This window comes from Anomalospiza imberbis, chromosome 6 (assembly GCF_031753505.1).
Source record: "Anomalospiza imberbis isolate Cuckoo-Finch-1a 21T00152 chromosome 6, ASM3175350v1, whole genome shotgun sequence".
In the NCBI taxonomy this organism is placed as follows: domain Eukaryota; kingdom Metazoa; phylum Chordata; class Aves; order Passeriformes; family Viduidae; genus Anomalospiza; species Anomalospiza imberbis.
In genome coordinates, this window is record NC_089686.1 from 47,990,158 (window position 1) to 48,018,139 (window position 27,982).

The 27,982-nt window shown below is 38.8% G+C and overlaps 1 protein-coding gene and 1 long non-coding RNA gene across 3 annotated transcripts in view; both read right to left on the minus strand.

Annotated features, from left to right (window-relative positions):
- Positions 1-21,525, minus strand: part of CARS1 (cysteinyl-tRNA synthetase 1) — a 32,173-nt gene extending 10,648 nt beyond the window's left edge. Inside the window, exons 1-17 of one of the 2 annotated variants that reach the window (XM_068193985.1) lie at positions 21,378-21,525; positions 16,323-16,568; positions 13,366-13,457; positions 12,427-12,515; positions 12,032-12,128; positions 11,515-11,613; positions 10,409-10,558; positions 9,054-9,194; positions 8,239-8,327; positions 7,534-7,655; positions 6,247-6,359; positions 5,613-5,741; positions 5,281-5,410; positions 4,882-4,985; positions 3,768-3,865; positions 2,096-2,285; positions 1,488-1,556 (exon numbers count right to left, since the gene is read on the minus strand). In XM_068193985.1, coding sequence (XP_068050086.1) covers positions 1,488-1,556; positions 2,096-2,285; positions 3,768-3,865; positions 4,882-4,985; positions 5,281-5,410; positions 5,613-5,741; positions 6,247-6,359; positions 7,534-7,655; positions 8,239-8,327; positions 9,054-9,194; positions 10,409-10,558; positions 11,515-11,613; positions 12,032-12,128; positions 12,427-12,515; positions 13,366-13,457; positions 16,323-16,568; positions 21,378-21,405 — 1,986 coding nt within the window. In that variant the 5' untranslated portion in view covers positions 21,406-21,525. The remainder of the gene's footprint in view (positions 1-1,487; positions 1,557-2,095; positions 2,286-3,767; positions 3,866-4,881; positions 4,986-5,280; positions 5,411-5,612; positions 5,742-6,246; positions 6,360-7,533; positions 7,656-8,238; positions 8,328-9,053; positions 9,195-10,408; positions 10,559-11,514; positions 11,614-12,031; positions 12,129-12,426; positions 12,516-13,365; positions 13,458-16,322; positions 16,569-21,377) is intronic. The other variant, XM_068193984.1, reaches the window with a different exon arrangement.
- Positions 21,526-26,094: 4,569 nt separating this feature from the next.
- On the minus strand, positions 26,095-27,934 carry LOC137476024 (uncharacterized). The gene is made up of 3 exons (XR_011000200.1): positions 27,896-27,934; positions 26,885-26,919; positions 26,095-26,793 (listed from the first exon to the last, which is right to left on the minus strand). It is a non-coding gene; the product is annotated as an uncharacterized lncRNA (long non-coding RNA).
- Between the last annotated feature and the right edge of the window lie 48 nt (positions 27,935-27,982).

Below are 27,982 nucleotides of genomic sequence, written 5' to 3' on the forward strand. Positions count from 1 at the left end.
AGACTGAGCATGCAGACTAATTAGCATGGGAAGCAAGAAAATTATTAACAAGAGAACATAGAATACAAATTAATGAGAATTACATAACTTTCAGCCAATGAACACTAGCTGCTTTATTTGCTAAAATGGAAAAATAGTAAAAAGTTTTGATAGTTGGTGTGCTTGATTTGTGGATTATCACCGAGCACCCAGGCTTGCACAACTCTGATACAAACAGTCAACGTTGCTCTTGAGGGTGTAATTACTGGCTTGTTGCACATGGGTAACAAATCTAATTTTTGTGGACATGTGTTAGCACAGGATTTTTTTTTTCCCTGCACAAGATTCTTCTCACTCTACTACCCTTGGCAGTGCTATTTTAAAGGAGTGAAATGACTTAGCTTCAAGATATCACAAATCCTTCCATAAAGCATATCTATTGCAAACAGTGCCTGAAGTTTTAAATACAAAATTAATTTTCATTTTCCCTAAAAAAGTGTTAAAGTTCTACCTTTCTTCTGAAATTCAAAAAAATTCTGAGCTAAATTTAAAAATCACTATTGATGAGCTTTGTAGGCAATACAGAACATCTTCCTTATTATATCATTATTAAAAATTTCCACAGCAGACGAATGTAAGTATTTATATTGGCAATTATGGGATGAGTGTTCATTCCCAATCTTCCAACCGCAAGCAAGCTTGCCAATTCCTTTGATGAATGAGAAGTTAAGCTTTTTTTTTTTTTTTACACTAGAAATGTTTCATTTACTCCTCCTATGGAGGAACAGAAAGGGGCATGGTCACACCTTTAATGCAGAAAAATATATGAGAAACAGCACTGATATGTCCACAAGAGATTTTTGGCACTAACAAAGTGTTGATAGCTTTCACATAGAGTCATTTCTCCTGCCTGCACCAGAAAATGTTCCAGGTATTCCAGAGCCCATCAGCACTTTCATCACGTGCCTCTCAGGTATTTCCAGAAAAATTCTGCATCGCAGCAGAACTGCTGGGTGACTAAAGAAAAACAGCCTTTGAAAGCCACATAAAAACTGTGGCTGCAAATGAGATCAGAAGAAAAGATTGAAATGTGGATAAAACTCCAGCTGCCTCCAGGCTGGTTTCTGGTGTACCACAAAGAAGTTTAATCAGTATAATTACATTTTTGAAACTACTTAGCATACAAATACTTGTAATGAGTCTTTAGACTGTAGCATGTGCTTGTACTTCACATGTGGTTTAGGAAACAGACTCATCATTCAGAACTCAAGATAATTCGTTTTCTGGTTGCTATACAATTTGTCTGTCATTAAATCAAACAAACCTATAAAAACCCCAACTCTTGTCAAAGAAAAATCTTGCTTCCTAAGCCAATTAATTACATCAGATTCAAAAGCTAAAAGCAAAAAGAATGCAGTTCAGCTACATATCAGTAATGTCGTCACTTTAACATAGGCTCTCAAAGGATACAGGGTAATTTTGTTTAGTGTATTTTGTCCTTCACTTACATTTATGTTTTGACTAGTCCCTCCAACAGGAAAACCAATTGCATCATCACTTTCTATGGCACCAAAAATCTGGTCAAGAAAAAACAAAAGATTTTTATACATCAATTCACAGGTATGTGAAAACTAAACTAAACTAAATTACATATACTAGGCTTTCAAATAGCTCTCATTTAACCCAGAATTCACAACTCTATTAAGATGATGTTCTGATTTGTAATTGATACATGCAAATTGATGTTCTGATCATGATCTGTAACTGATACATACATACACCATACAAAGCATTGGCTTTCAGATTTCACTTTAAAGATGCCAAATTTGTCATTCTGAATTAATATTTTTTCTTCTATCTAATTTCTCTTGAATGTATGAGGGGCTCTCCACTATTCAACAAAACATTAGCTGAACACATAATGCAATATGGAGGACTCTAAATTGTTCCTGCTGCAGCCCACGCTGGTATGTGGGTTGTTTTGGCGGGGGGGTGTGTGGAAGATCTCTAGTTTTCTGTACGATTGAAACAAAGACTGTAGAGATCCCTCCATACTTGAAAGTACAAGTCATAACTACGCCGTGCAGTAGCAGCATTACTCCTTGCTGTTACATACCTTTAGCATTTGAGTGAGATAGGAGCTGATGTTTTCTAAAAGAAGTCTGTTTGGCATCTGTCTGGAAGATTTCTTTGCAGCAATATAGGAGTTACTCTGGCTGACTAATGAGCGCATTTCTTCTAAGACAGAGCGGGTGTCAATATTGTCACACAGTGCTTCATGAATTGCTGCTTTCTTCTCGTAAAAACTGAGAAGAAAAAGATTCTTTTTAACTACCCATGCCAAAACCCCTGCATTGTACTCTGAAGAGTCTCTGTTAGAAGAGTAAGGGGACTAAAAAAGGGGAGTAAAAGTAAGATAACTTTTTGCTAGTCATAGTTTATATTTGAAGGAAAAACAGATGAGCAAGAAAAAAAGGCATTATCATGATGCTGCTGTTTTACTGCTGTGGACAAAGACAGGCAGGATAATCTAATTGGCAACAACTACCCAAACAAATCACAAACAATTTTTCAGCAACCAGCCTTTCCATGTAAGGTTTTTTTTTTTTTTTTAAGCAGTATAAATTGCTTATTTAGTATCTTCTTGGGCTTACTTTTTATTTTTTTACAGTATTGCTCTCCTATCCCTGTGTACCAGTCAGGTTCTCTGTTTAGTATCTTTCCAGGAAGGAGCACCAATTTGGAAGTTAACTTAACACAAAGTGATGAAGATACTTTAAGTACATAAAAAGAATAAATTCAAACAAACCTTTGTCGTGTTAATTACACGTTAGTAGGTATAATAAATAATACAACATATTAAGTACCATTTTGTCACACAAAGGTTTTATGGTTTTAAACAATGTACTTTTTCCAAGAAAAAAAAAGGAGTGGTAGAAGAAAGGAGACAAAACCAAATATCCATGAAGCATATCTTCCACTCCTCCCACTTCTTTATCCTTTCCTTTTGACCTCTCTATTACTTATTATCTCCCACCTTTTTTAAAAAAAAGGGGTTATCTCCACCAATCTCAAGTTGAAGATAAAATTTTCAGAGCATATCACTACACAGAAAGATCTGCACTTAATCCTTCAATAGTAACATTAGTGAACACAACAGTGAACTGAACTAGGAAACACTAGGAAACATTATATTAGCACTGCCATATAATGGCTCCTATTTTAAATTTCAGACAAAACAGAAGTCATTTAGGAAGCTGTTTCCATTACAAATAATAATGGTAGTTTTGTTATAAAAGTCAAAAGACTGTAAAATTGGTATCACTGCCTCAACAACATATTTTCAAACACTGGCACTTATCTTTCGTGGTTTTAGTCAGGTCATTTAACTTCTGTTTGTCTCAGATAGCTTACCATACTTTGAAATATGTAAAATACTGTTTTTCCAGTTGCAGCCACTGTGAATTATTGGTCACTTTTCAGAGAGAAGACAACATTTCACATAGTGAAGAAAATGACAGCTATCTAACAAATAAGTTCTTTCCCTTCACAAATATGGCCATGAGGTATGCCAGTGTACTTAACATAAACAAAAGAGAAATTAATAATTTCATCTATACTTCATAAAGCTGTCCCAAGATTAAAATGATTGCTTGTGAAGAACTGGGATGTTAAGTGGGAATGCTACAGACATAAATATCATTATACACATTGTAAGTGATATTGTAAGGAAAAAAGAATTAAAGATGAAGCGACAATTCAGAGAGAAGTAGGAATGCTCCACTCACTTTTTGTTCAGCTCTACTTCTTGATTTTCCCATTTCTGAAACTGGCCTGTCACATCAGTGGGAGCTCGAAGAATATCCTTCACATTCAAAAAGAACTCCTGTAAAAGAAGAATATAGCTAGAAGTTGGTTTCAATTACACATAACCAATACTTACTATGAAATGGGTCATTATTTCTTAATGAGACTCCTAAAGTTTATGGGTTCAACACTGTTTCACCCAGGATCAAATGATGTTGCTCAAGACAATAAAACACAATAAAATCATTTTGCATAACTCTGTCAATCACAGTTGGACTGCAATTCATTTTTATCTCTGCTCTGTTACCACATGATATCCTACAGTACTCTACCACCAAGCTGCTCACACAAAAAAGCTTTTAAAAATGTTTAGGCAACAGTTCTTATGGCAGATTTTAAAGTGTGTTGCCAGCAGTGGAAGCTGAAGAATAAAATGGCTTTATTGCAAGGATCTGTTTTAAATGGTCATCCAGCTCAGTAAAAAGTTGTTTTAACCTAATCCATAAGCCAAACCAAACATTTTACATAAAAAGCAGAACAGCTTTAGCTGGAGAGACCAAGATCAACAATCTCAAACTGCTGTATGTACAGCGTCCTTGTGGGAAATGTGTGTTTAAATTATGGCTCCAGACTAACCAGGGACAGGAACTGTGCCTAACCTCTCACACACCTGCAAGGCATAGAGGCAAAAGCTCAATGTTTGTGGTGAGGAGACAAACTGGCAACAATATTCCTTCTTCCCCTTTGGCTACATTTGCGTAGAGCCTGACCTGGTAGAAATGTTAGAGAATGTCTGTTGGACTGAGTTCTATAATCAAATGAGAAATTGATCTTGTGTGTAAGTGCCAAACTGCTCAGACATGTCAGAACTTGGAGAAAGCACCTAGCTGCAGAGAAATGTAGCAGTTTGTGGAATTTACAGGACTTGAGAGTTCGATGGTAGCTAAATAAACACTGTGCCATCTCACCTGATGAATTCAGAAAGCAAACCCATTCTGGGCATATGGCCTACATATCCTTGGAGTTCTGTTCCTTGAAACATACATGTCAACACAAAGATTAGAGAGCTGGAGAAGAAATGGAAAACTTACTTACATTCATAAACTTCTCATATTGAATAGCTGACTCCATGGTATTATTTGAATAATCCAGTGTATCCTTCCAAGAGTGCATGAGGAAAGCCAGCCGTAACTGTCGTGCTAGTAGGAGGTTTAAAATAAACAAAGAAAGTTTTTATAAGCTAAAACATTTTCGTGGACTCCCATACTGCAGTGGTTGAGAACATAATCTTTAAATTTCTTACTATCACTACATCTACTAAAAAAGCAAAGCTATAATCCATACTGGAAAAAACCAACAAGGATCAGAAGAACAAGGAAGCTGTTCTAAAGTTAGCAAAGAAGAAAGACACCTGAAGTTACCCCAAATAAAAAAAATATCACAGTCACCACTCAAAGTAGATCAAAAGCATTCCCATTCCAAAATAATTTTTACCTGTGTGTTTCTTCAGTGCATCTTTTATGGTAATGAAATTCTTCAAAGATTTGGACATCTTACAGCCAGCAATTGTTAAGTGACCAGTATGCAGAAAATACCGAACCCAGTGATCATTTTCAAAATATGCCTGCAGGGAAAAAAACCCCAAAGACCCAACACTGTTTACATACACATGAGGTAGGAAAACTTGGAGAATAAAATCCTGAGAATCAAAACTCGTGTTTACACAAACACACATCAAGTTTAAAAAACTGAATTATGGATTTGTGTAAGCTGCAGTCAAAGCAAAGCACATTGCTTTATCACTGCAGGAAGGTCAGCGAGTTCACCTCAGACTGGGCCAGTTCATTGTCATGGTGAGGAAATCGGAGATCAAAGCCTCCTCCATGAATGTCCATTGACTCTCCTAGAATGGATCCACCCATGGCAGAACATTCAATGTGCCAACCTGGACGACCCTGTTAACAAAAACGCATTACTTGGTTACTAGTAACTGTCTTCCTCTCCTGCCCTTGTCTCACTCCCTCACGCTGTTACTAAGAGTAAAAAGAATTCTCAATCTCAGCTTCACAAAAGGAAACTGATTTAAAGATCCAACCTGGCGATACATCTGTAATGTTTTGATTATTTTGCTTACTATTCTATTAAAAGCTACACTAATATCTTTCATCACCAGGGAAAAAAAACCCAGAATTTCCTACTGATAAAGCATGTCAATTAACAGAGGACAAAAGACAAGTAACAGCCATGCTGAGCCTGCATGCAAACTTCTGCTTAAAATATATCAAACAGACTGATACACATTCTAGATTATTAAATGAACATTACCACAGAATCTTATGACTGAATGATATCCACAATTTATACAGTGTTAAAATGAGGTGAGGCAAAAAAACCTTGTGTAACTGTGCTACTTAAATAAGTGAAGAAAATCCAAATCCTGATTATTATGTCCTTCCTTACCTTTCCCCATGGAGAGTCCCATGAGGGCTCTCCTGGCTTGGAGGACTTCCATAAAGCAAAATCATTTGGAGAATGCTTCTCGCTTAAGCGATCAGCTGAGATGCTCAGGTCACCTTTCAAAAGAGAAAATGTAAATGTGTACATTTTACATCAGCATTACTGATTTTTGGCCTTGCTGTATCTCACATAAAGATAACCTTAAAAAAAAACAAACAAAAAAACAAACCCCAAAACACAAACCCCCAAATCACTGAACCCGCAAAAATTCTCATTATTAACCTTGATAATCCTTTGGGGTTTTGGTTAATGTTTGGCTGACAAGTATCTGACAAATATCAGCTGCACTGGTTTCTAAGTTTTGACATGAAATTAATCTACATTCTCTTACAAGGCACAACTCCAATATTGGAGTTATAGAAAAAGACATACAGAAAGAAAAAACCCCATACTCAGAGACAACTAAGACTGCAGATTCAATTCATTCCAAAGTTAGACGGATCTAAATTGAGACTATGATTGTCTTAATCTGCACATACAATGTGATCATAGAATATTTCTTCCCCTAATCACAGCTGCTGCACAGAACTGTTGGTATTTATTCAATAGCTACATTTACCTTCTGTTACCCACTGCTCTATGAATGTCCTGATTTCACCTGGTATGATTGTTATATTAAAACCTTTTAATCTTCTTTTTATAGACTTTCTGCATGATTTGCTAAAACTGTACAACTTTAGGAGCAGATAACTAACGAGTCCCATTTACTGAGCATTTTAAGTTAATCCTCTGCTATAGCTCTATTAAAAAAAAAAATCTATATTTGGATTTGGTTCAACATACAAAGTTAAAGTAAGAGCTCTCAGTAGGAAAGAGGAAGCCAAATATTTGTTATGAAATAACCCCAGCCTGATAAGGCAAACTCGTGCCTGGCATGTGGAAGATCCAAGTTCAAGTCTTTGCTCCTACTCTGAGCCAGACAAATGGGCAAATAACTGGGTTATGGCCAAATGACTGAGTTATTCACAATTCTGACCAAAAAAAAACCCCTCAAACAAACAAAAGCAACCCCAAACCATCCTAGGATTAATAACATTTCTTGGTATTTTCCAATTAAAAACTTTCAGGAAAGTACTGTCTCAAGCTACAAAACTTTGGCAAAGAAATTGGTAAAGGGAGTGCAGCAGGTAAATCATTAAGCTCTGACTGTGACTGATCCAAATGTCAGTAAAACCAGTTGAAGAGACCAACGTATCATCAGTTTCTTCAGCAACATGAGCAAATCTTTACCTTCACCCTCTTGAAGAGCTTTCTGATCACCTACAGCTTCAGGCACCAACTTAGCATAGGAGTGTTTTTCACTAGCATCAAACTTCATAGTATCAAAGTATACAGATCCATTGGACACATACCTGAAAAGTTAAAGATCATTATTTAGCTAACTTTCTACCACAACTTAACTGAATTTTAAAATCACTGTCATAAGTTTTGTAGTAACTCCACTCACTTTATGGTACTTCTCAGTATTGTAAATATAACTTAGGTGAGCCTAAGTTTTAAGGCCTTACCATATGAAGATTTTGGACAAATCATTGGAAGTTATAATAAAATTAATTGAAGAAAAAATAGCAGCTATTGTTAAACTTTTGAGAGGTATCAGGAAAAAGCCACAAGAACTACCATTTTTTAAAATTTATGTTATTTACAACTGGTTTCTAACTGTCACATGACGATTTTTGAGGAAGGCCAGGAATCAAACACAGTTCAAATGAATGGGACTTTGACTTTATTCTAATGAACAAGGATTTCACCCTATAGTACATCATAAGAAGCACATCAGGTAAAAATAACAGCTCTTTTGCAAAGAAACCTGAAATTTCTTTATTTGATGAAAAACTGCTTCTGGCAAAGTCTACTGTTGCAGATGAAAACAGAGAAAACAGCTCACAGCTAAATGCTGAAAGGAATCATTTGGGCATCTAGTAGCAAACTTACCCATAACCATTATCCACAATCTTCTTCACAAAACCCACAATTTCTGGCACATATTCACTAACCCGTGTTAAAACATCTGGAGGTAAAACCTAGAGATAAAGAGTAGAATTATATATATATATGGAAATATGCACTAAACATATATGTTATGTATTGGTTACAATTTTGCTCAAAAGCAAGTGATAATAAAATCCAACACTTCTTCTCAGGCTTTCTGCTCTGAAACAATGTGATGCAGCCACTTTTCCTCAGCCTTTAAAGGGATTCCAGCTCTTCTAACAGAAGAGGCAGCAAGTCCCTCTAATTTGCAGGTAAATAAATCAACCTAGACTGATCTGAACCACCGTCTGTGACACAGCATTTCACCTGTAACAGACAAATCTCTTCTTGATTTGATCATCTTCTTGATGGTTACCATCACATAATTTCTTAATGGCTGAAGACTCTTAAGTAGTCAGTTTAAATGCTGAGGTTGGCAGGGATATCTTGTGCAGCCAACAGATTCCAACTCAAATGTTTTTGGACCAGTTTATGATTATTTGCCCATGTTACACCAAGGGGATGGCAAGGAGAGCATGCATCAAACCTGATCACCAATTAAGTGATGTGCAACCACCCCAACAGATTTAAGATTGTTGGCATGGATAAAGAGCAGGTGCTAATTTAACACCTATCTATTAATATTAAAGTAATTACTTTATCAATAAGGTTGAAATATGAGATTCTTGAAAGCTAATGAGGAGCTAAATTGTCTTCTGGGTACTATATGGTATGGCACATACATTTTTAGAAGAGGAAACAGTTCATTTACTTACATTGAGTGCTTCCATATCTTTATGAAATTCCCCTTCCCAGAATTTGGGGAGCTTTGAGAATATGGAATTGTCAGTCACCTGACTGCCAAATTTTGTGTCCAACCAGTCAGACAGCAAATCTTTGGCTTCTTCCAACAGTGTCTAGAAAACAATAATCGTAAGAGCAACTGATCCAAGACTTGCCCTCTTTGAGGTATGCAGAAAGATCTTATTCTGAACAGAGACAGAGAAATAAGGAATAAGACATTTGCAATGAGACAATTGTGAATACAGAGTAATCCAGGTTTCTACCGTATTTTTATCATATTGTTCTTCATTGATATAGATGAAACAACCAGAGCAAGGAAGATAAACTGCTAAGTGGTATCTGTTTTGATACTGATCACTTCAATAGGCATCTGGAGCTCATGCTGTAAACACCAGATGGGACCTGAAGTTGTATTATATTTTCTGTTCCTCCACTGCTACTAGCTAATCTAACAGAAGCCTTACTGTTCACATTGCTAAAAAGTGTCTGAAAGATTAATTTGGACATCAGCAAGGATACCTTTTAGTCTTATATTAAAGGATTTCTATTTCTGACATAAGGATATAATTCAGAACATATATGATTGCTTAGATTTTAGAGTTTTTTAAAATACCATTAGGTCAGTGTACACTTATAAAAGCACTTGATATTAGAATAGCTGAGCTTTTTTTAAAAAAAACATAATTTAGAGACAGGGTCTTCTCAAGAACAGAGCACATAACCATGTGTACCCCACTGTACTTATCACAAATAATCTGAAAGCAAGAGAAGATGAAAATGGAAATAATTTACAAAAAGACAGTAACTACTAAAAATAGTTATACTGACTGACTTGATTACTGGACAGAACCAATAAAGTCAACACAAATATTTGTCACTAAATGTAATTGTTTTTAATAAAAATAATCCTGAGCACAACTTTGGGGAAGTATTTTCCTCTCTGATCAGAGACAGAAACACTTGTGCGGAAAACTGCCACCAGTATTGGAACATCAGAAATGTGTGTTCAGTAACTTATAATGAAATTAATTCATCAAGACAAAAAAGTCAAAGAAAAAATCTAAATACATACAAGAGCAAAATCCTCATTGAAAAGGTTAAAAGAAAAGTTTTTTGATAAAAACAGCATCCAAAAACTCTGTAGTTGAACTGAAGAATCAAATTTCCTGTATTGAATGCAAAGTACTAAAAAGTTCTCAGTCCCACAATTTCTCTTTCCATGAATTAAAAGGATCCATACTGTCTCAAGGAATTACTATGAGCCACACATCATTTTTAAACCTCCTAACAATTATAAACCAAAATATAAAAAGGAGCTCAAACTTACTTCATGACACCTGTTGATCTCTTCAGCAGGGAGCTTTGCTTGGAGAGCTTCTTGTAGAGGGTCAAAAGCAGACTTCACTGCATTTTGAATTCTTTCCAACATTTGCTTCTTATCTGGGTCTGTTGTTTCATTTAGTTTAACTGAAAAGAGCTGCAATTAAAAAATAAAAAAATTAGAAAGTCAGCTGCAGTACAATAGCACTAAGCTCCATACACAGAATATTATCTTAGCCACACAGTACCTTGCTAGTGATGAATATCACATTATGCCACAGAAAAAGCTTTGACATCAACTACTGAAACATGAAATATGCTCCTCATCAGAAATAAAGGTGCAATCACAAGACTTTAGTTCACATCCAAATTCAGTTTTTCAGAAAGACTTCATAAACCACTACATCATCATCATAATTACTGCTGTTTTAATTTTCTATGCAGCTGATCACCTTAATTGCACAGTTGATTATCACAAATTCGAAAAGGACAAGCTTTAATGTGAAACAGGGAGAGATTAAATGCCATGTTTAGGCAGTACGTCAGGCAAAGATAGTTGGGCAAAATTTCCAGGCCTCCTATTTCCAGGCCTGTATTCAATTCATTAGAATAATAATCTCTTTGTGATCTGTAGTTCTAAAAATTACCAGAGAATCACCTTCCCTCACCTTCAGTCCTGAATACACAATTTATTAAAACCTTAAAGCTTTCCAGCCATTTCCTTCCAAGGTCATCAATGGTACAAAGAAGAAACCTCCCAAGCTTTAAAAGATTATGGACAGACTACTGTTCAAAAACTCTTTTAAAGGATTATTTTAAATGTTTGAATTCTAACACGCAAATATCCAAATGCTGTTTGAGCAATACATGCACTCACAAATAAGTGCTAATATCACAGAAATCAAGAATGCCTTTTAAAGAAATTGTCAATTCTGAAATAATGTAAAAATCAAAGTGATGTGCAGTTCAAGTAACATTTCTAACATGTGCAGTACCAGAACTAAAAGAAGCAGAAAGTTTAAGGAGGCGGCAAAGTTTAAGAAGCATTCTTTAGATGTTTTCCTACATTATTGAGTGAGAACCTAAAACAGAAGCAGAGATTACCACACCCACCTCTGAGGCAGTTCTAATATCTTCAAGTAGCTGATCTGGTGTTGATTTGCTCTCTCTATATCGCTCAAAAAGGTGATTTTGTCTTGCTCTCTTGATGATCTACAAATCAGAAACATGAAAATATTTCTGTGAAGTAACACATACTTATACAAAGAGCAAATAAAATATATTATGTACAAAAGGCTACAAGAAAAATGTCCAATAATACAAATCAAACACACCATACACAGTTAATGGACTACCTCAATAGAGTCAATTAATTACCTCATCAGGCAAATAAATTATCTCTTTAAAATACATAGTCTTCATTATTTGTGACAGCATTCATTATTATACAACACTAAAGGGTTTGCTACCATAGGAGTGCTACAAAGCTGAGAAAATCAATGCCTTTGTGCACAAAATGTATGTCTCAGTTAGTAAGTTTAAGATTTGTCTTGGTTTATCAACATGTGACTGACTTCCATTCTAAAAGTTAAGCATTTTAGATTGCAATTAAAAAAAAAAAAACCCTTACCTTGTCATCAATATCTGTAATATTCATACAATAGAAAACGTCATATTTAAAATAATCCCTCAAGATTCTTCTCAGGATATCAAATGAGATGTAGGACCTAAAAGCAAAAAGATACAGGGGTGTTTTTAGTAAACACCTGTATCTGTTCTGTGCACAAACCATTTTAATCTCAATCAATAACTGTGCAGCAGTTTTACTTTGCCCCCACCTATTAGAAAATTTTTAATCCCACAATGATAAAATATTATAAAATGCTTTTAATCTTAAATTGCAAGCATTGAGTCAAAAGAGAACATTTTCTAGTAATGCACTCATCTGAATAATACCTTCTTCTAATAATACTTTGCATCCCCTAGGCACTGTTATCAGGTATATCCAAGTAAGGAATGCAGTACCTGGCATGTCCCATGTGAGAAGCATCATAAACTGTTGGACCACAGCAATACCACAAGACCTTTTTTCCATTCTGAGGCTGAAATACTTCCTTAAGTGAAAGGGAAGGTACAATGGTCAGAAGAAATTGAAGACATGACCTCAGGCCAGCAACACCCCATTTGGAGATTTGAACATGAAAACATGGATTATAATTACAAAAAACAAATAGTTATTCCATTCCCAACTCCACCATAAGTAAAGATCACCACTAGCTTTATCATGTGAGAGAGATAATGGGGTGTGGCTGCTTACGTTCTATGCATTCTAATCAATCAAGGTATCAGGTTACAATAATTTGGACTAAGCAGGGCACTATTCAAACTGTTTGTAAAAGTTTTCTTTTGCATTGAAAAAGGTTACACCCTATAATCAGTTCACAGATACTTGAATATTACATCCCATGTAAAATTAATATTCTTAGTATTTCCTCTTTCCCAAATGACTTTCAAACAAGAGCACAAGAAGTTTTACACTTTTTATATTGCAACTATATAATTGGTGGGATTTTTTTTACACAGACAACATCTGAATAAAGAAACTGTCTTTATTTCTTTATAAAGAAATAAAGGTTTTATTCTGCTCACACTGCCTACACTCACGTGTATTACAGTTGAATGCCTGGCTACTTTGCATGGCAACTTGAAACTGGGAACTGAATATTATGCAATATGCACAGCGACACACACTTGTAGTGTATATATATTAATGTATATAGCATTACACTTGCCCAGCAAATGCAATTGATTGGCACAGATTTCCTGGCCCGTGCTTGTTAACATTCCACAAAATACAACCCAGAGTCCTGACTATTGACAGGGCAAACATTTCAGAAACAAGGATTTGATGACTGCTCTATTTGTGTTTCTAGGGAAATCCCCGCTTCCCTTTCATTTACTCACCTTACTGCGAGTCAGGCTGTTGTAGAGGCAGAGCCTGGAATGTTTTGTCCCTTCAGGGGGAGACCAGGGGGGCTGCACACGTTTGCCTTTACCTAGGAGAAAAGGTAGTTTAAAGAAAGCTGAAAAGACACTTTCCACAAATAGGTTTGCAAGATAACATCTTCTCCTTATCACATCATTATTTCAGAAGGAAAAAAACCCCACATCTAAATGGAGAAAAGAGCTTCAGTCCTAGTATTACAGCTACTTCTGTTAGAGCCTCCTACAAAGCCACCAAAATCAAAGTAAATTATTGCAATCTAGTTTATTTTCTACTCTCTAAATTGCCATTCCGATTAGTTTTTGATCCAAGTAGCAGTAAGGAAGAGGGTACAAAAGCAAGAGCATGCAATTCAGGTAAAGCATTACCATGAGTTTTGAAATTCAATGAATCATTAATGAAGTGTTATGGCAGTCCTGGGCTATTTGCAACACCAGTGATTTTACTGGGATGGCACATCACAGATCTCACGCAAAATTTGCAAAATATCTCCAGAGTCCAGAGGTGGTCTCTAGAGCCAATATTGACAGAGTATGTGCACTCAGGGTGAGAGGGAGAGCTGACACAAAGGCTTAGAAAGAACCCCAGCTTTTTATCATGCATTGTTACTGGGTACACAAGGCATTTCTGAACACGCTCATTTACCACAAATATGCTCCAGTTCAGCAAGAGGCTACATTTTGCCATTAAAGAGAGTAGATAAAACCCAGGGTAATATTAGTGACAGTATTCTTGCATTTTTTTTTTCTCCTAAATTTGTAAGAAGTAACACAGCTGTTAAACTCATGGGGTTTTTTCAAAGAGAAGTATAGGCATGTGATTTGTCAAAGAGTTGCAGTTTGCTGTGCACTGGGCTGCTTACAGCTGTAATGATGTTAAACCAATTATCACATTAACTAGGAATGAAAGCAAACCAAGAAATTCAAAAATACAGCGAGTTTGCCAGCTTAATACATACAGCACTATGTTTAGGAATTCTCATGGTACGCATTTTAACTGCAAGTAAATATTATACAAACTATTTGTTTTGACAACAAAATTGGCTTTCTTATCCTGTGTCTCAGGGTGCTCTTCATTAACTCTGTTTCTCTCAATACCCTCATATGCATATTTTGGCTGAAAACCTTCAAGTAACGTAAACATTCATGGTATAAAAAATGTAACCTCTTCATCTTGCTTTTTTAAGTAACTGCCCAAATAAGAAAAAAATATGTTAAGTGTAGTACTCTGCCTCACAAAGGGACTTCATTTAATTTCCTTGCTACGAATCCATGGAAATATGTGTCCATTCTGAACATTTCATTGCATGAGGCACTCCTGAACAGAACACCTCCAGTTCAAGAGCAGTGTCTCCAAAACACAGATCATACACCAAGGTATGGATTTGTTTACTCTTTGATTTACAAAGATTACTCTGGCATGCTTAATTGTGGCCAACGCTTCCCTCGGGGAAAGAAGCCTGTGTGGGTTAGCCTAATAAAAGATAAATCTGTAAAGCTTTCTTCAGTTACAACCACATGAACATAAGGAAAAACCCAGATACTGCACCCCATATTTCTCAGCTTGTGAGTTAGGTGTCACATTTTACCCACTACACAGATGCCAAGGGCGAAGTAAAAGGCTGGTAAAATATTGCTTAGTCTGGTCAAACACACCTCTGCCAGCCTACAGCCTTTCCCCTGGTGGAACTGAAGTTCATTTGCTCTAATCCACCATGGAGTTTTCTGCTACACCAAAAAAACAACAATGAAGTATTCAAGGTCTAAGAAGCATGGCAGATTTGTGTGTTATTTTCATGGTCAACACTGCAAAACACCATTCCAGGATTCCTGAAACACATCATGAAGAGATAACCCATCAGAAAGAGAGATTTAACAGTAAAGATTTCATGGTCAGGAGAATGGAAACCTTTTCTGTTTCTGCTCCACCCTGATCTATGGAAGTCTACAGACAATCTGCAGTTAGTGGATAGATCTGCTACCAGAGCCAGGGGTGTAGCTGAGATAACTTCTCTGCTGGAAGGAAATAATAACCAGCACAAACACTTGCAGGCACACACAACACACAGAGAATTTACTCACAGCAGTCTGATTTTAACTGCTGGTCTGTTAGGAATTGAGAACACAAATGGTGAGGGGTTGTGAGAAGATGGCATTGGAGTAATACTAGTTAACAACCATCAGCAAGAACGACAGACATGCATTCATTTGTAGGTATTGCAAGCATGATACAACAGCTTTGCATTGTTATTCTGCATTATTTCATGACTCCCTGAGCAAGGATCTCACTACAAAGCAATTAAATTAGACTAGGTCATTGGGAAACAACTCAGGAGAGTGATGCAGCTCCCAAAAATGCCTGCCCATGCTTACACAATGACCTAGATTAACCAGTTAATACTTCCTCAAATCATCAGCATGCCTAAATTACCAGGGTTAGAAAACCCCAGACATTCTTTGTGAAGCTCAGTGTTAATAACAATCAGAAGAGGAAGTATTCAGTTTATTTTATTGTGGATTTGTATATTATACAAGTATTTGGTTAACCTTGCAAGGAAAAAAGTAGACTGGGCAAATCTCGGTATTTCCAGGAAAAAGCCCAAACCCACACATTCTTTTACAAACCGGAAGATAGCCAGCTTTTTAAAGAAAATAAATACACATAATCGAATTCCATACAATGAGGAATTTTAACTTAAAAAAATAGTAACAGCTTTTACATCCAAATAGGTCAGGATCTATCAATCACACAGTAACTGTATGCAAGAATAATGTTATGACTCTGAATACAAATTGATACTGTAAATCTTAAGGCGTGCAAGAGAGTAATGAAAGGGAACTTCTCAGAATTCTCAGCAATAACAACCAATACAATGTCAGCTAGTCTACAACCTGCCCACCAGTTTCATGTTACTCACTTGTTTGAAGTTTACAAGGCTCATTTTTTTCATTGCTGCCATCATAGATTGCTTCTATGTGTCTGTACCACCGGACAACATGGATATACTGGTCCACAGGTGGCCCCGAAAACTTTCTGAACACCTCCACATCTGCATGTGAAAATGTGAACCCCTGGATATAACTACGAGTGCTCAGGTACTCGTTCAGAGCCTTCACCCTGGCTTCCTCTTCACTAATGCTCAGAATAAAACTGTAGCTGGAAGCTGTAAAGAGAGGCACAGGACATTTGGTCAGCATTAAAAGAAGGAGATCCCATGACCAAAATATATCCTTATAATACACATCTCCCCGTGTAAATTAGCTCTGGCAACTGGTAAGAAATTTGAGAAAAATTAGATTTAATACAAGCTACCAAATAACTAGGTATTTCCTGTTAACAGGATTGTGTTATGCTGCCATAAGTTTTTGAAGACATCTTTTAAAGAGTAATAAGGACAAGAACACAGGTCTTTTCCATGAAGAATATAATCTACCAAAATTGGAGAAAATCCTTCACACAGAGCAAACTCAATCAGTCACTCTTTTCCATGCTTCTAAAACACTCATCCTGGCAATATTTAATTATGATTCATTTTATGTGCTGTGCAAAGGCCGTGAATATGTCTACTGAACTTAAGCATGTAGTTACATCTTTGCAGGGGTGTTGCCTGCACACAGGCTCCCAGCACAATGCTCAGTTCTTCCTACTTGCTCTACAAACTCAGAACTTCAGCTGCTGCTGTATATTCCCATACTTCTCCCCCCATGCCCCCTTCTCTCCTCAGGCACATGAATAATATTTAAAATGAGTAAAACCTACACAAACGAACAGAAGGGATATCAGATCGTGCCCCTCTCTCACAATTTTTTAATTCCATTATTTCTTTGGTATATAAGCAAAGCAGGTTCAGTTATGTCTCCTCTGGACAAATGCAGGGACACAGAGGAAAGCTCTGTGTGTTGGTGGGGATGCTCACTGGAAGAGCAAGCCCTGTGCAAGCCAGGGGGCACAAAGCACTCTGGGGTTATGTTAGCACTGCCATTAGGCAAACCCAGCATTCACATTTTCCTACAATGATTCAATGTTTGTAGCTCTGTTCGTGTTCAAAGTACTGTGCAAATATGAAGGCAATATCCTGTCTAGGTAGTCAGCCAGCAAGGTAATTTAAGCCAAGGTCATGTGCAGTAAAGTGAGAGAGGCAGCAGGCGAGCACCTGTCCCTGCTCCCAAGCCCCAACAGAGACCACAGCCAGAAGTGTCACTTCTCACACTGGCAGGAATATCTCCTGCACGAGGAGCTCCCAAAGCATGGAGGTGCTCACAGAACACAACTCTTGGAAAGGCAGGAATGAAAGGAGATAGGAAAGTGATGGCTCAGAGAGGATGGGAGGGATGGCACAAAGTTTTTCCAAATATCATCAGTTCAAACTTTATGAACTATTTTCTATATGGAAATCAATTATTAAAACATCCAACAGCAACTCAGGATGACAGGAAAGTGGCACCTAGATATCAAGCATGTTTGTATTCAACTCTTTGGGGTATAAATGAGATACAGTGACACATTGGGAGAACTAATAAAAAAGGTCAATGACTAAAAAAATGTAAAAAAATCTAAATTCACTAAAGATATTTAATATCTATGAACAAAAGAAGACAGATCCATGTAAAGTATAAATCCTTCTCAAGGCCTATCCATGTAATTGCTCAGTACAAATAAGGAATACCAAGGAAATAATGGTTTCAACCATCATAGGCTTGCCTTACCCAGCTGAATGGGATTCAGCTTTAGCTCACACAGTTCATTTTACTATAATCTTTTCATGCTCCTAAATATTTACTGATGTTTATCAGCACAGAACTTCACATGTTTATACACATGAAATAGTTTGAAACAGTTCCATTCATTAACAGTGGAAACCTAAGACATAAGTCTTCCTTGAACGTGAATTTTGTATACATGAAAGTTATGAGGGAGAAACCAAAAAAAGGTATTACAAGAATTATCTGGGTAGAAATGAAACTATATCTCAAAGAAAAGATCTTTTGCAAAGAAAAGCAACACTCAATTTGCAAAGTATTATTATGGTTATTATGACCATTATTCACACATCAGGCAGCTAATGGGAAGCAAGTCAGTGTATCTGAAACAATATAAGTGCTCTCCAACCACATCTATAAACCAATCTAAAAGGGAACTTGCCCAAACTTACACACAAATACAACAAATATGACAGCACTCATAGAAGCTAATTTTGGCAAGGAGAGGTGGCAAACACTGCCTGTGAATGTCGGTACCAGCTCAGCACTGATAAGCATAACAACCGAAATTTTTTTGATCAATCTTGGCACAGACATTAATAGTTCAAATTAAAATGTTTGGCAGGCTCACTGTCCCATTCCCAGTGTCCCACATCAGTTTCACAGGCTGTGCTGAGCAGATGACTATGATAACACTGTCTTGGAAGGCAGTGTAGCAGTGGATCACTTTTTTCAAGCAAAAGAAATCAGTGACAGCTGTCTAGGTAAAAGTCTCTTCTGGTTCAATCGATACCACGGCTAAAAGAATAGTAAATCTACAGGACCTGGTTTTCTGTGATTTCCATTCTGCATCCTCAGCTCCCCCCATGTGGCAATTCCTTCAATTCATTAAAAAGCCCCACTGAAATATTTCCTGGTGCCTCCTAAGTGTTGCATCCTATGTTCCCATACACTTCAGTATCCCCATCCTCCTGCACAGCTCCAGCCCATCATTGCTAAGTCTGCCAATGGTGTGCAAGAGGCAGCTGTCCCCTGACAAATTAATTGATTAATTAATACCCATCAATAGATTCAAAAAGTATTGAGGGAGGAGGGCCAATGAATATATGTACATCTGACCTCTTTTCCTTGCTGCTTTAGGAAAACAGGCTAAGGAATTGCCCTTCTCTCCAACTGCAATTTTTTCCACCCCCCAAACAGAACAGATGCAGATGTTGATACTCAATTGCATTAGGAAGTATGTCCTTGACAGCAGAAACACCAGAGTACTACAGAGCTGTTGCATAACACTGAATTTTAACTCATGTGAACAGAGTGATCCATAGATATCGTATCACACAAGAGGAAACAAGCACTGAGCACGAGTATTGCAGAGGTAGCAAAATAACCTTGGAAAATCTGAAGAATTAATGTTAACAATGTAACAGTAAAAAGCTGTTCCAAAAAAATTCCACTGCAGACATCAATTAATACAGTTCTCACCCAATAACCACTGCTGTACAATCTCTCTAGGTGATATAATTGTCACACATTCTTCTTTACATGCATGGAGTGCTTCAGAGACTATTAAAGGACGCTGGGAATTGGTCTGAGAGACTGCAGCAACACACAGACTCAAAGGCACAGGACAGCTTCTACATTTTATCTGCACAAAATAACTTCTGAGTTTAATCAAGACACATAATCCCCACAATACCAAATTTCATTGAAAATTTTCACTTTTATTAATTTGAAAATGAAAACCTGTGCTTCTTGAAGGTGTGGATGGCAAAGTAAATCCAGGAAAGCCACAAAACTACCTGACACAAAACCAGGGAGTTACTTCACTTCAGGGAAAAATTATGTTTCCTGGGCTTCTCTGAACCTGCTAATCTCGTCAGTCATAATTAGATGACAATATAAATGTTCTGGGAATTCTGCGGAGGCATTCTCCAAAAAGAAATCTTACCAATTTCTGAACATTTTGAAATGTAATTTCTTATCCAACTTGACTTTCACAAATTCAAGACAACCCACAAAAGACAAATGTAACATTATTAATACTGCCCCAAACTGACCATTTGAAAAGAATTCCAACCATCTGCTCAGACAAGATGAATTCTCCTTTTCCATTAACATTTCACAAGAAACCAATGCAGTGATTCCAGCTAATGCCAGACACAGCATGCACAGAGACAGAAAAACAAAGGACTTATCAACTCTCATACATAAGGAGCAAGAGGCTTTTGGATGAGCAGGGATTTTTAAGACTGCAGTATTCCACACTAAGGAAGAGTTTGTCAATCCTAATCCTTTGAGCTCTGAGAGTTTCACTTCCACTTTTCCTGAACTGAAACTAAATATAACAGTTGCAGATTCAGTCAAAAAAACTCCACCCTAACAAATAGTAACCAAAGAGTTTCTCAAAGTGCACCTAAACTGAGCCTTTCTTGAGTTTTTCCCCACCAAGATACTGAAAAAGACTTCTGAAAAAGCCAATGCCTTGACGAAAAGAAACGTTTCACTTTAGTGGGAATATTACATGCGACGAATAAAGATCAGAGTAACTTTTGGTTACTTTGTTAAAGAAAAAGGGGCAAAACTATTTGTATTTACAGATCCTCAACAGGAATGACAGAAATTTCCAACCCTTTACATACCATGATGGTATTTCATACTTGCATGACTGGTATTCCAAGTTTCCATTTGCTACAGTAGTGCCAAAAATTATAGTACTACCCTAGCCCTCCTTCCATATGGAAGGGAAGAGTACAACCCATCATTAAAACACGACCACAGAAAATGTCCGTAAAAGTCCAAACGTTCATGCGTGAGTTCAGGGGAGAACACCGGTGGCCCGGGAAAGGCAGTACGGGAGGCACAGAGACAGGTGAAAAGCACGGTCGGCGCGCTGAGCAGCGCACGGACCGAGCGCACCCAGCACCTCCCGGCACGCAGAGAGCCGGGGGACAGCTGCTCCCAGACGGGGGTGACGAGGAGCTCCGAATCTCCTCCATAAGCCGCTGAGCGCCAGCATCAACCTTACACCCGCGGCGGGGCACAAGGCGAGCCGCATCCCGCGGGACGCGCACCCAGCGCGGCGCTCGGCGGCGGCGCGGCCCCCGGGCGCGCCCCTCGCCAGCGGAGCCCGGGCGACGCGCGGGGACGCGACCCCGCCGCCAGCGCCGTGACAGCAGCGGGGCCGCGACCCCGGCCCCCGCCGAGCCGTGACAACCCCGGCCGCCCCTCGGCCCGGCCCCGCCGGGGGTCCGCGCTGCCGCTCGCCCACCTACCGTGCTCGGCGCTGGCGGCTGCTGCCATCCCGGCGCTGCTGCCGCCGCCTCCGCCTGCCCTCGCTCCCGAGCTGATGCAACAGCGCGTCCGGAAGCCTCGCCCCGCCCGCCCTACGCTACTTCCGACGGGCCGCGTCACCCGGGCAACGGGCAGCGCCTCACGGCCCGGCCCGGCCCGGCCCGGCCGGGAAACGACCGGGAACCTCACCCAACAGCGCCGGGCCAGCCGAGCCCCCAGCTCCGAGCGCGCCGCCCGCCTTTCCTTAAATAGCTCCAAGGATGGAGGCGCCGCCGCCCGAACAAAGTCCCAGAGCCAGGGACGTCTCAGCCAGGCTTTTATTGCTGTGCTTCCAACGTAGCAGTGCTGAGCAGTCCGATACAAAACAAAACCGTTTCGGAAACTAAAGCATCACAGTTCTCAAAACCAGCAGCGGACTCTTGGTCCCTGCCCCCGGTCTGGGACAGCACTGCCACAAACTAAGGGATGCCCGAGCTCCTGGCTCCGAAGTGGGCATCCAGCACCTGAGTTTAATATTTTACAGCTCAGAGGTAGGAAGGTCATATAAACATGAAAACAACAAAGGTATTACATCCCTTCCGACTCTCTGCATGAGATGAGGAGGCTAACAACTCCATTTCTACTAGCAGTTTCTGACACCCTTGTTCAAAGGAAGTCTGAAGACACTCATATGTATACAGGAACATTTTTGCAATTCCTAATAAACATCAATCTTCAGCTTCTACTTTACTTATAATGTTGTTATTTTTTAAAGCGCTTGATACGCTGTAATAAGCCTTGGTATCTATGTGCCTCAATGCATCCAGTAAATTAATAATACATTGTTTCTTTCCCAGTCTGTTTTTCCAGAGGAGAAGCATTTGATAGGATTGTTCTTCTCTATTATCAGGAAATTTAGAAATAATTTTATCAATATCATTTTCCTGTAGAAGAGTTCTCATAAGCCGTTTCCACTGTTGTGGTGGTACTTCCTTTGTAAAGACATCAAAGGTCTCTCTCAGTTCTGCAAGAAGAAACACACAACACACATCAGTTTGTTTTAAAACACAGAGTTTTTTTCCCATAGCTTACATACATACTTTCCCCTTAATTTTCAGCCAATACCTGCACAGACCAAACAGCAGCAGCAAGGCAGCATTTGGCACCTATGAAGCAGCAGGACAGACAGGTTTTCTACTAAGTGGCCTTGAAAGTAGCTAAAGGTATGGGTGTACTTCTCAGAAGTGGTCTCCTGAGGCAGCACACCATCCAGTAAAGGTGGCTTTGAGGAAGGCTTCATTGGCTGGCATGTTCCCTTGGCAGGGCTACTGGAGTGGAAGTTTTAACCACTTCACTATGCTGCTGGCATAGGTTTGCCCCACCAAGACCAGCACAACGATTTGCTGGGTACAGGTGGGTGTATAGAGGTTTGATGCGCTCTTCGACATGAGGGGACATTTGACAGAGATATCTCTCACCTACACCTCACTCAGTAAAGCAGAGTACACTGCTGCAATGCAGACTTGCTTTAAAACATTTTTCAAAAATTTGTACCATTCTTAAACTCATGACTGTGCTATACTCCCATGCAAAAAAGTCATGCTCCAAAGTAGAAGAGTTCACCATAGGGATTACAAATGCAGCAGAGTACACTGCTGCAATGCAGACTTGCTTTAAAACATTTTTCAAAAATTTGTACCATTCTTAAACTCATGACTGTGCTATACTCCCATGCAAAAAAGTCATGCTCCAAAGTAGAAGAGTTCACCATAGGGATTACAAATGCAGCAGGGTACACTGCTGCAATGAAGACTTGCTTTAAAACATTTTTCAAAAATTTGTACCATTCTTAAACTCTTGACTGTGCTATACTCCCATGCAAAAAAGTCATGCTCCAAAGTAGAAGAGTTCACCATAGGGATTACAAATGCAGCAGAGTACACTGCTGCAATGCAGACTTGCTTTAAAACATTTTTCAAAAATTTGTACCATTCTTAAACTCATGACTGTGCTATACTCCCATGCAAAAAAGTCATGCTCCAAAGTAGAAGAGTTCACCATAGGGATTACAAATGCAGCAGGGTACACTGCTGCAATGCAGACTTGCTTTAAAACATTTTTCAAAAATTTGTACCATTCTTAAACTCATGACTGTGCTATACTCCCATGCAAAAAAGTCATGCTCCAAAGTAGAACAGTTCACCATAGGGATTACAAATGCAGCAATAATCCTGTTTCAGCATACTTTACAATAAACTGAAAGCCTTACAGCCCTAAGCAATATTCATTAGCCTCTTTATACTATGCTGTAAGTAGACTAAAGTCAATTCCAAGTACTGCCAATTTATGGAATACTTACCACTTTGAGCGAGATCTTTGACAATTATCTGACTCTGTTCTTGTACCTGTAATACAAAGTTGGATCATTACTCCAATAAATCAAGGTGCTTCATTCACTCTTATTTTCTACCTACTTGACAGCTTGTTTTTACATCACACACAGCAGAAAGGGGAAGGGAGGCAGATTTCAGAGCAGACCTGAAAGTACTGGGGTAAAGAAAATTGCATGGTGAAACAAACGCTACTGGCTCCAAGGCAATGTTCGCTGCTATTGCAAAACAGTAGCTCCTATGAGGGAGATGAAAGAGGCAGAGTAAATTAAATGAGGGATTGAAGGTTTTTCCCCCCAAGCTATCACTTCCCATACTTCCTATAACATCTCTAAGGTAAAGTTTCCTCGATTGTTTTGCCTGAAAGCTCCAGGAATAGTTACGAGCTCAATGGAAGGGATACCTATATCAGAGAAAATACAACGATCATTTCACACACGCACACTTATCTTACAATTTGCTGGAGTTCCACTTGGAACATTAGATAGGACAGTCTACAGAAAAGCAGAATTCTGAACACGTTTTGCTGCCAATGAAGACTTAGCAATCCTGCTCAACCACACTGACATATGACACTTCCAGCTCCTGCACGGGGCAGTGCCCTGCTCAGAAACCACACTATTTTCCACTGTTTTCTTTTGGGGGAAAAAAAGGAAATACTCAAAGTCACCAGATATCAGAGACATAAAAGGAGAGCTAATAATCTGGCAAAGTAACAGCCTTACAGAATTCATCTTCAAATGGTTTTAGAACCCGACTCTCCACCGCCCTGGGTGTTCTGCGCCCACTGGACTGCAGGGTAAGGCTCAAAAGTTGCCTCCACAACAACCACAGGAAACTTTTCCTAATGTTCTTACTGATGTGGGTTGCTGCTTGCCCCTATCTAGGTACAGAAGGTAGACACCCCTCCTAAGACAGGAGGGAATTAAATTGCCTTGCTGCACCTAAGTTGACTTAACAGCAATTAAGTCAACTGTTGCTGCATCGAGGCTGATGCTCAGAACTGTTGACAAGTGGCCTGTCAGCTCCATGGCAGTGCATGACCTTGGGCTGTCTGTGGCTGAAGTACCTTCCCTGGTGGGCTCACAAATTGTAATCAGTTGAAAGAAGCCAGTGGGCACCTGTGTACATTGCATAGCTTTTGTGACGGGACAAAGAGGGAAGGCAGCAAGAAAGGCTCCATTTTTGGCATTATGAATTCATTAAACAAGCATAGCCAAGGAGTACAGCACCAGCTCAGCATGAACAGTACAAGCATAAAGCAGAGTAGCGGGTCTAGCATGACAGGTAGTGCTAAAGCTAGCAAGCTTTAAGAATATTTTTTATATGTGGAAAATGAGGATGAAGAATTACTGTTCTACCCCTGAGACTTGTGTTTATTAAGGTACAAGCCACCTTTTGTAAGTATAAGCCAGCATGCTTTCTGCTTGCACAGTGACCTACAGGTGACACCACCCCCATGACCATTGTGCATAAGTGGGGACAGGAGGGGGAACCCCCCTACATATGACACAGGTAGGTGTACATCATTCTCACTGAAAACACTTTCTGTTTAAGGGTATAAACACATTAAAGAAGTTGATCTTATTTATACAGGGTAATTCTTAAACAAGAAAACAAATAACAGAGCACAGCATGGCTGACACTTTTGTTTCAAAACCCAGCATCAGCTGTTCAAGTAACTCTCCTTAGTAAATAAGCTCTTACTGCAGCATGAACACTCCAAGTGCAGACTTTGCATCTGCCTGTGACAGCTCTTACATGAGACACAAGTGGCACCATGCACCAATTTGTAACTGCATCATTTTGCAACCATTTTATTGAAATTAAAGACATGTTGTATTTGCCTATTCCTATGTTACAGCATTTTGACCAGTTTTTTTGTCATGTTTCTTCATCAGCTTCTACAAATTGATGAAGTGCTGCAAATCTGGCCAGGGCATGAGGGGAGAGACAGCCCAACAAAAAACCTGGGGTGTTTCACATATTTGAGCCACTTATGGACCTTAAAAAAGAAAAAGAGCAGATTTAAGGGTGAGCCTTTGAACATCTCTTTCAATTCTATTTCTTCAGTCTTCAAGTATTTTTTAGATAATTAAAATGCCTAATTAGCAACATTAGACAAGAGCACATACACTGGGTGGGTAATGCATTGGTGAGGAACAAGAGAAGCTCCAGGGAGAAAAATAGTGCTGTACACACACTAATAACAGTCTGGATATTTTTCCTAGTTGCTCATCAAGACCAACATTTCTTGTGTAAAACTAAGACTGAGCTAATTTTTGCCTTGTGGTGTTGGTTGGGATGTAGTTTCTAACTAGAGAAGCTAAAGCCAGCTTGTATTTACTTCATCTAGCTTTGTATTTATCTTGCAGAATGCTGGACTAGCAATAGGTTTTTTAGACTCAAACAATAAAGTTCCAAAATAGTGTTTGACTACAGGATGCCAGGGTATACCCAGCTTCAAGTCAGAGCATCTGCCAGCCTCAGCTGGATAAACCCTTTTTTAGGGATGTACTTTGAGACTGGCATGCTCCGAGCCCTGAACCCCTCCTCTTTTGGGACTGCTTAGGACCAAGAATTCAGACTGTCAGGTCCTGGTCTGTAGCTTGTGACATGGGCCCAAAGGCAGGAAGACTCAGTCACTTTACTGGATCAGGAGTGGTTAAGTCTTATGAACAAATAATTTGTAGTCACAATGCAATAAGAGCTGGAACACCACCATGCTGCAACACCAAAAAATAGCTGCCATCAGTTGGGCGATACACATGTGAAGCAGATAAAAAGAAATTAATTGGATCAAGGTATCACTTGGAGATAGTCTGAAGTGAAAACTTGCAGCTAGTCCAAGTTTTTTCCCCACTTCCAAAGCATCCTGGTCACAGGCTCTGAAGTGTTTTCAAGTATTGACAAGGCCAACTGCAGCAGACACACGCAGCTATTGAATGCATCAGGCACCTGCTATTTAATTTTTGACCTTGTATGAATAACAACTTGTTGCATCACAGGATCACATCCTACCAGAGATCTACAGTGAGGCAAACATTGAGGGCTGTGTATCAGGTACAATTAGGCTGTGAGCAATTACAGACACGAAGCACTTGGTACATCACACTTACCAGATATCCCTCTACATCTTTATCAGTTGAGGCAGCTGAAAAACAAAATCATCGTCTGAGAAACTTACAGGAATTGTAACATAATTGTAACTTAAACATGGCTGAAATCACACATGACTTATATGCAATAGAAACTTTTGTAACACAGCCAAAGCTTTTAAAAGCCTTTTAGTTTCTTTGACCTGTCACACATCTCACCACAGTACTACCCTTAGCTTCCACCAACAGCACAAACACTGTGCCTTAATCCTGCTCAGTAAAATGCAGACCACAATATGCCGTTTGACATTTAAGTCACTCTTGCAACCTCCTCTGCTCCAGCTTTTGTTTCTCAGCATTTTGCAGGCTATTGCAATACAGAAGGCAGAAACTGTCTTTACTGCAATATAACCAGTAAGACATGATTTCAACAAACTTAGCACTTAAAATTCGTAATAGCTTTCAGTATTATTTTAACCACACTAGTAGCAAAAATACTTTAAAACACAATAGTGGAAATAGAAGTTTCCAAGGAAAACAGCTCAGTTTACGCTAAAAAATAAATTCATACAGGACTTATCAACCTAACATTCACATTAAGAGGTTCAAATGACAAAATGGAAACAATTTGTACAACAAAAATTCTCCACAGCCAAACACAGTGAAAGTAATTAGTGATCTAATTAGTTGCTACTTTTTGCCCCATGCATCTGAACCCCCACACAGGTTTTTCCTCTTTGCCAATACAAGGCAAGTTGATTGGAGAGGTCTTTAAGGACCTTATGATAATCTTGCTTTGAAACAGAGGCATCTGTCACCAAGATAAGAAAGCTCATAGTTAAGGGTTCTGCATTTTATTTACCAAACAAAACTACTCTTCATTTTAGTAATTTGCTAATTTCAATCACATGCAAAATGAACTAGAGCTTAAGAAGGTTCCCTGTCAGGCAACACAAGAACCAGAGACAGCCCTAGTGCATGCTTTGCCTAACTCTGGAAAGCAAATTTAATGGATAATAATTAAGCAGTTACCTTTATCACACTTCAGCTTTTTAACAAGAACAGCAACAACTACTAGCAAACCCAAACCAGACAACAGAAGCACTGGAATAAACCAAA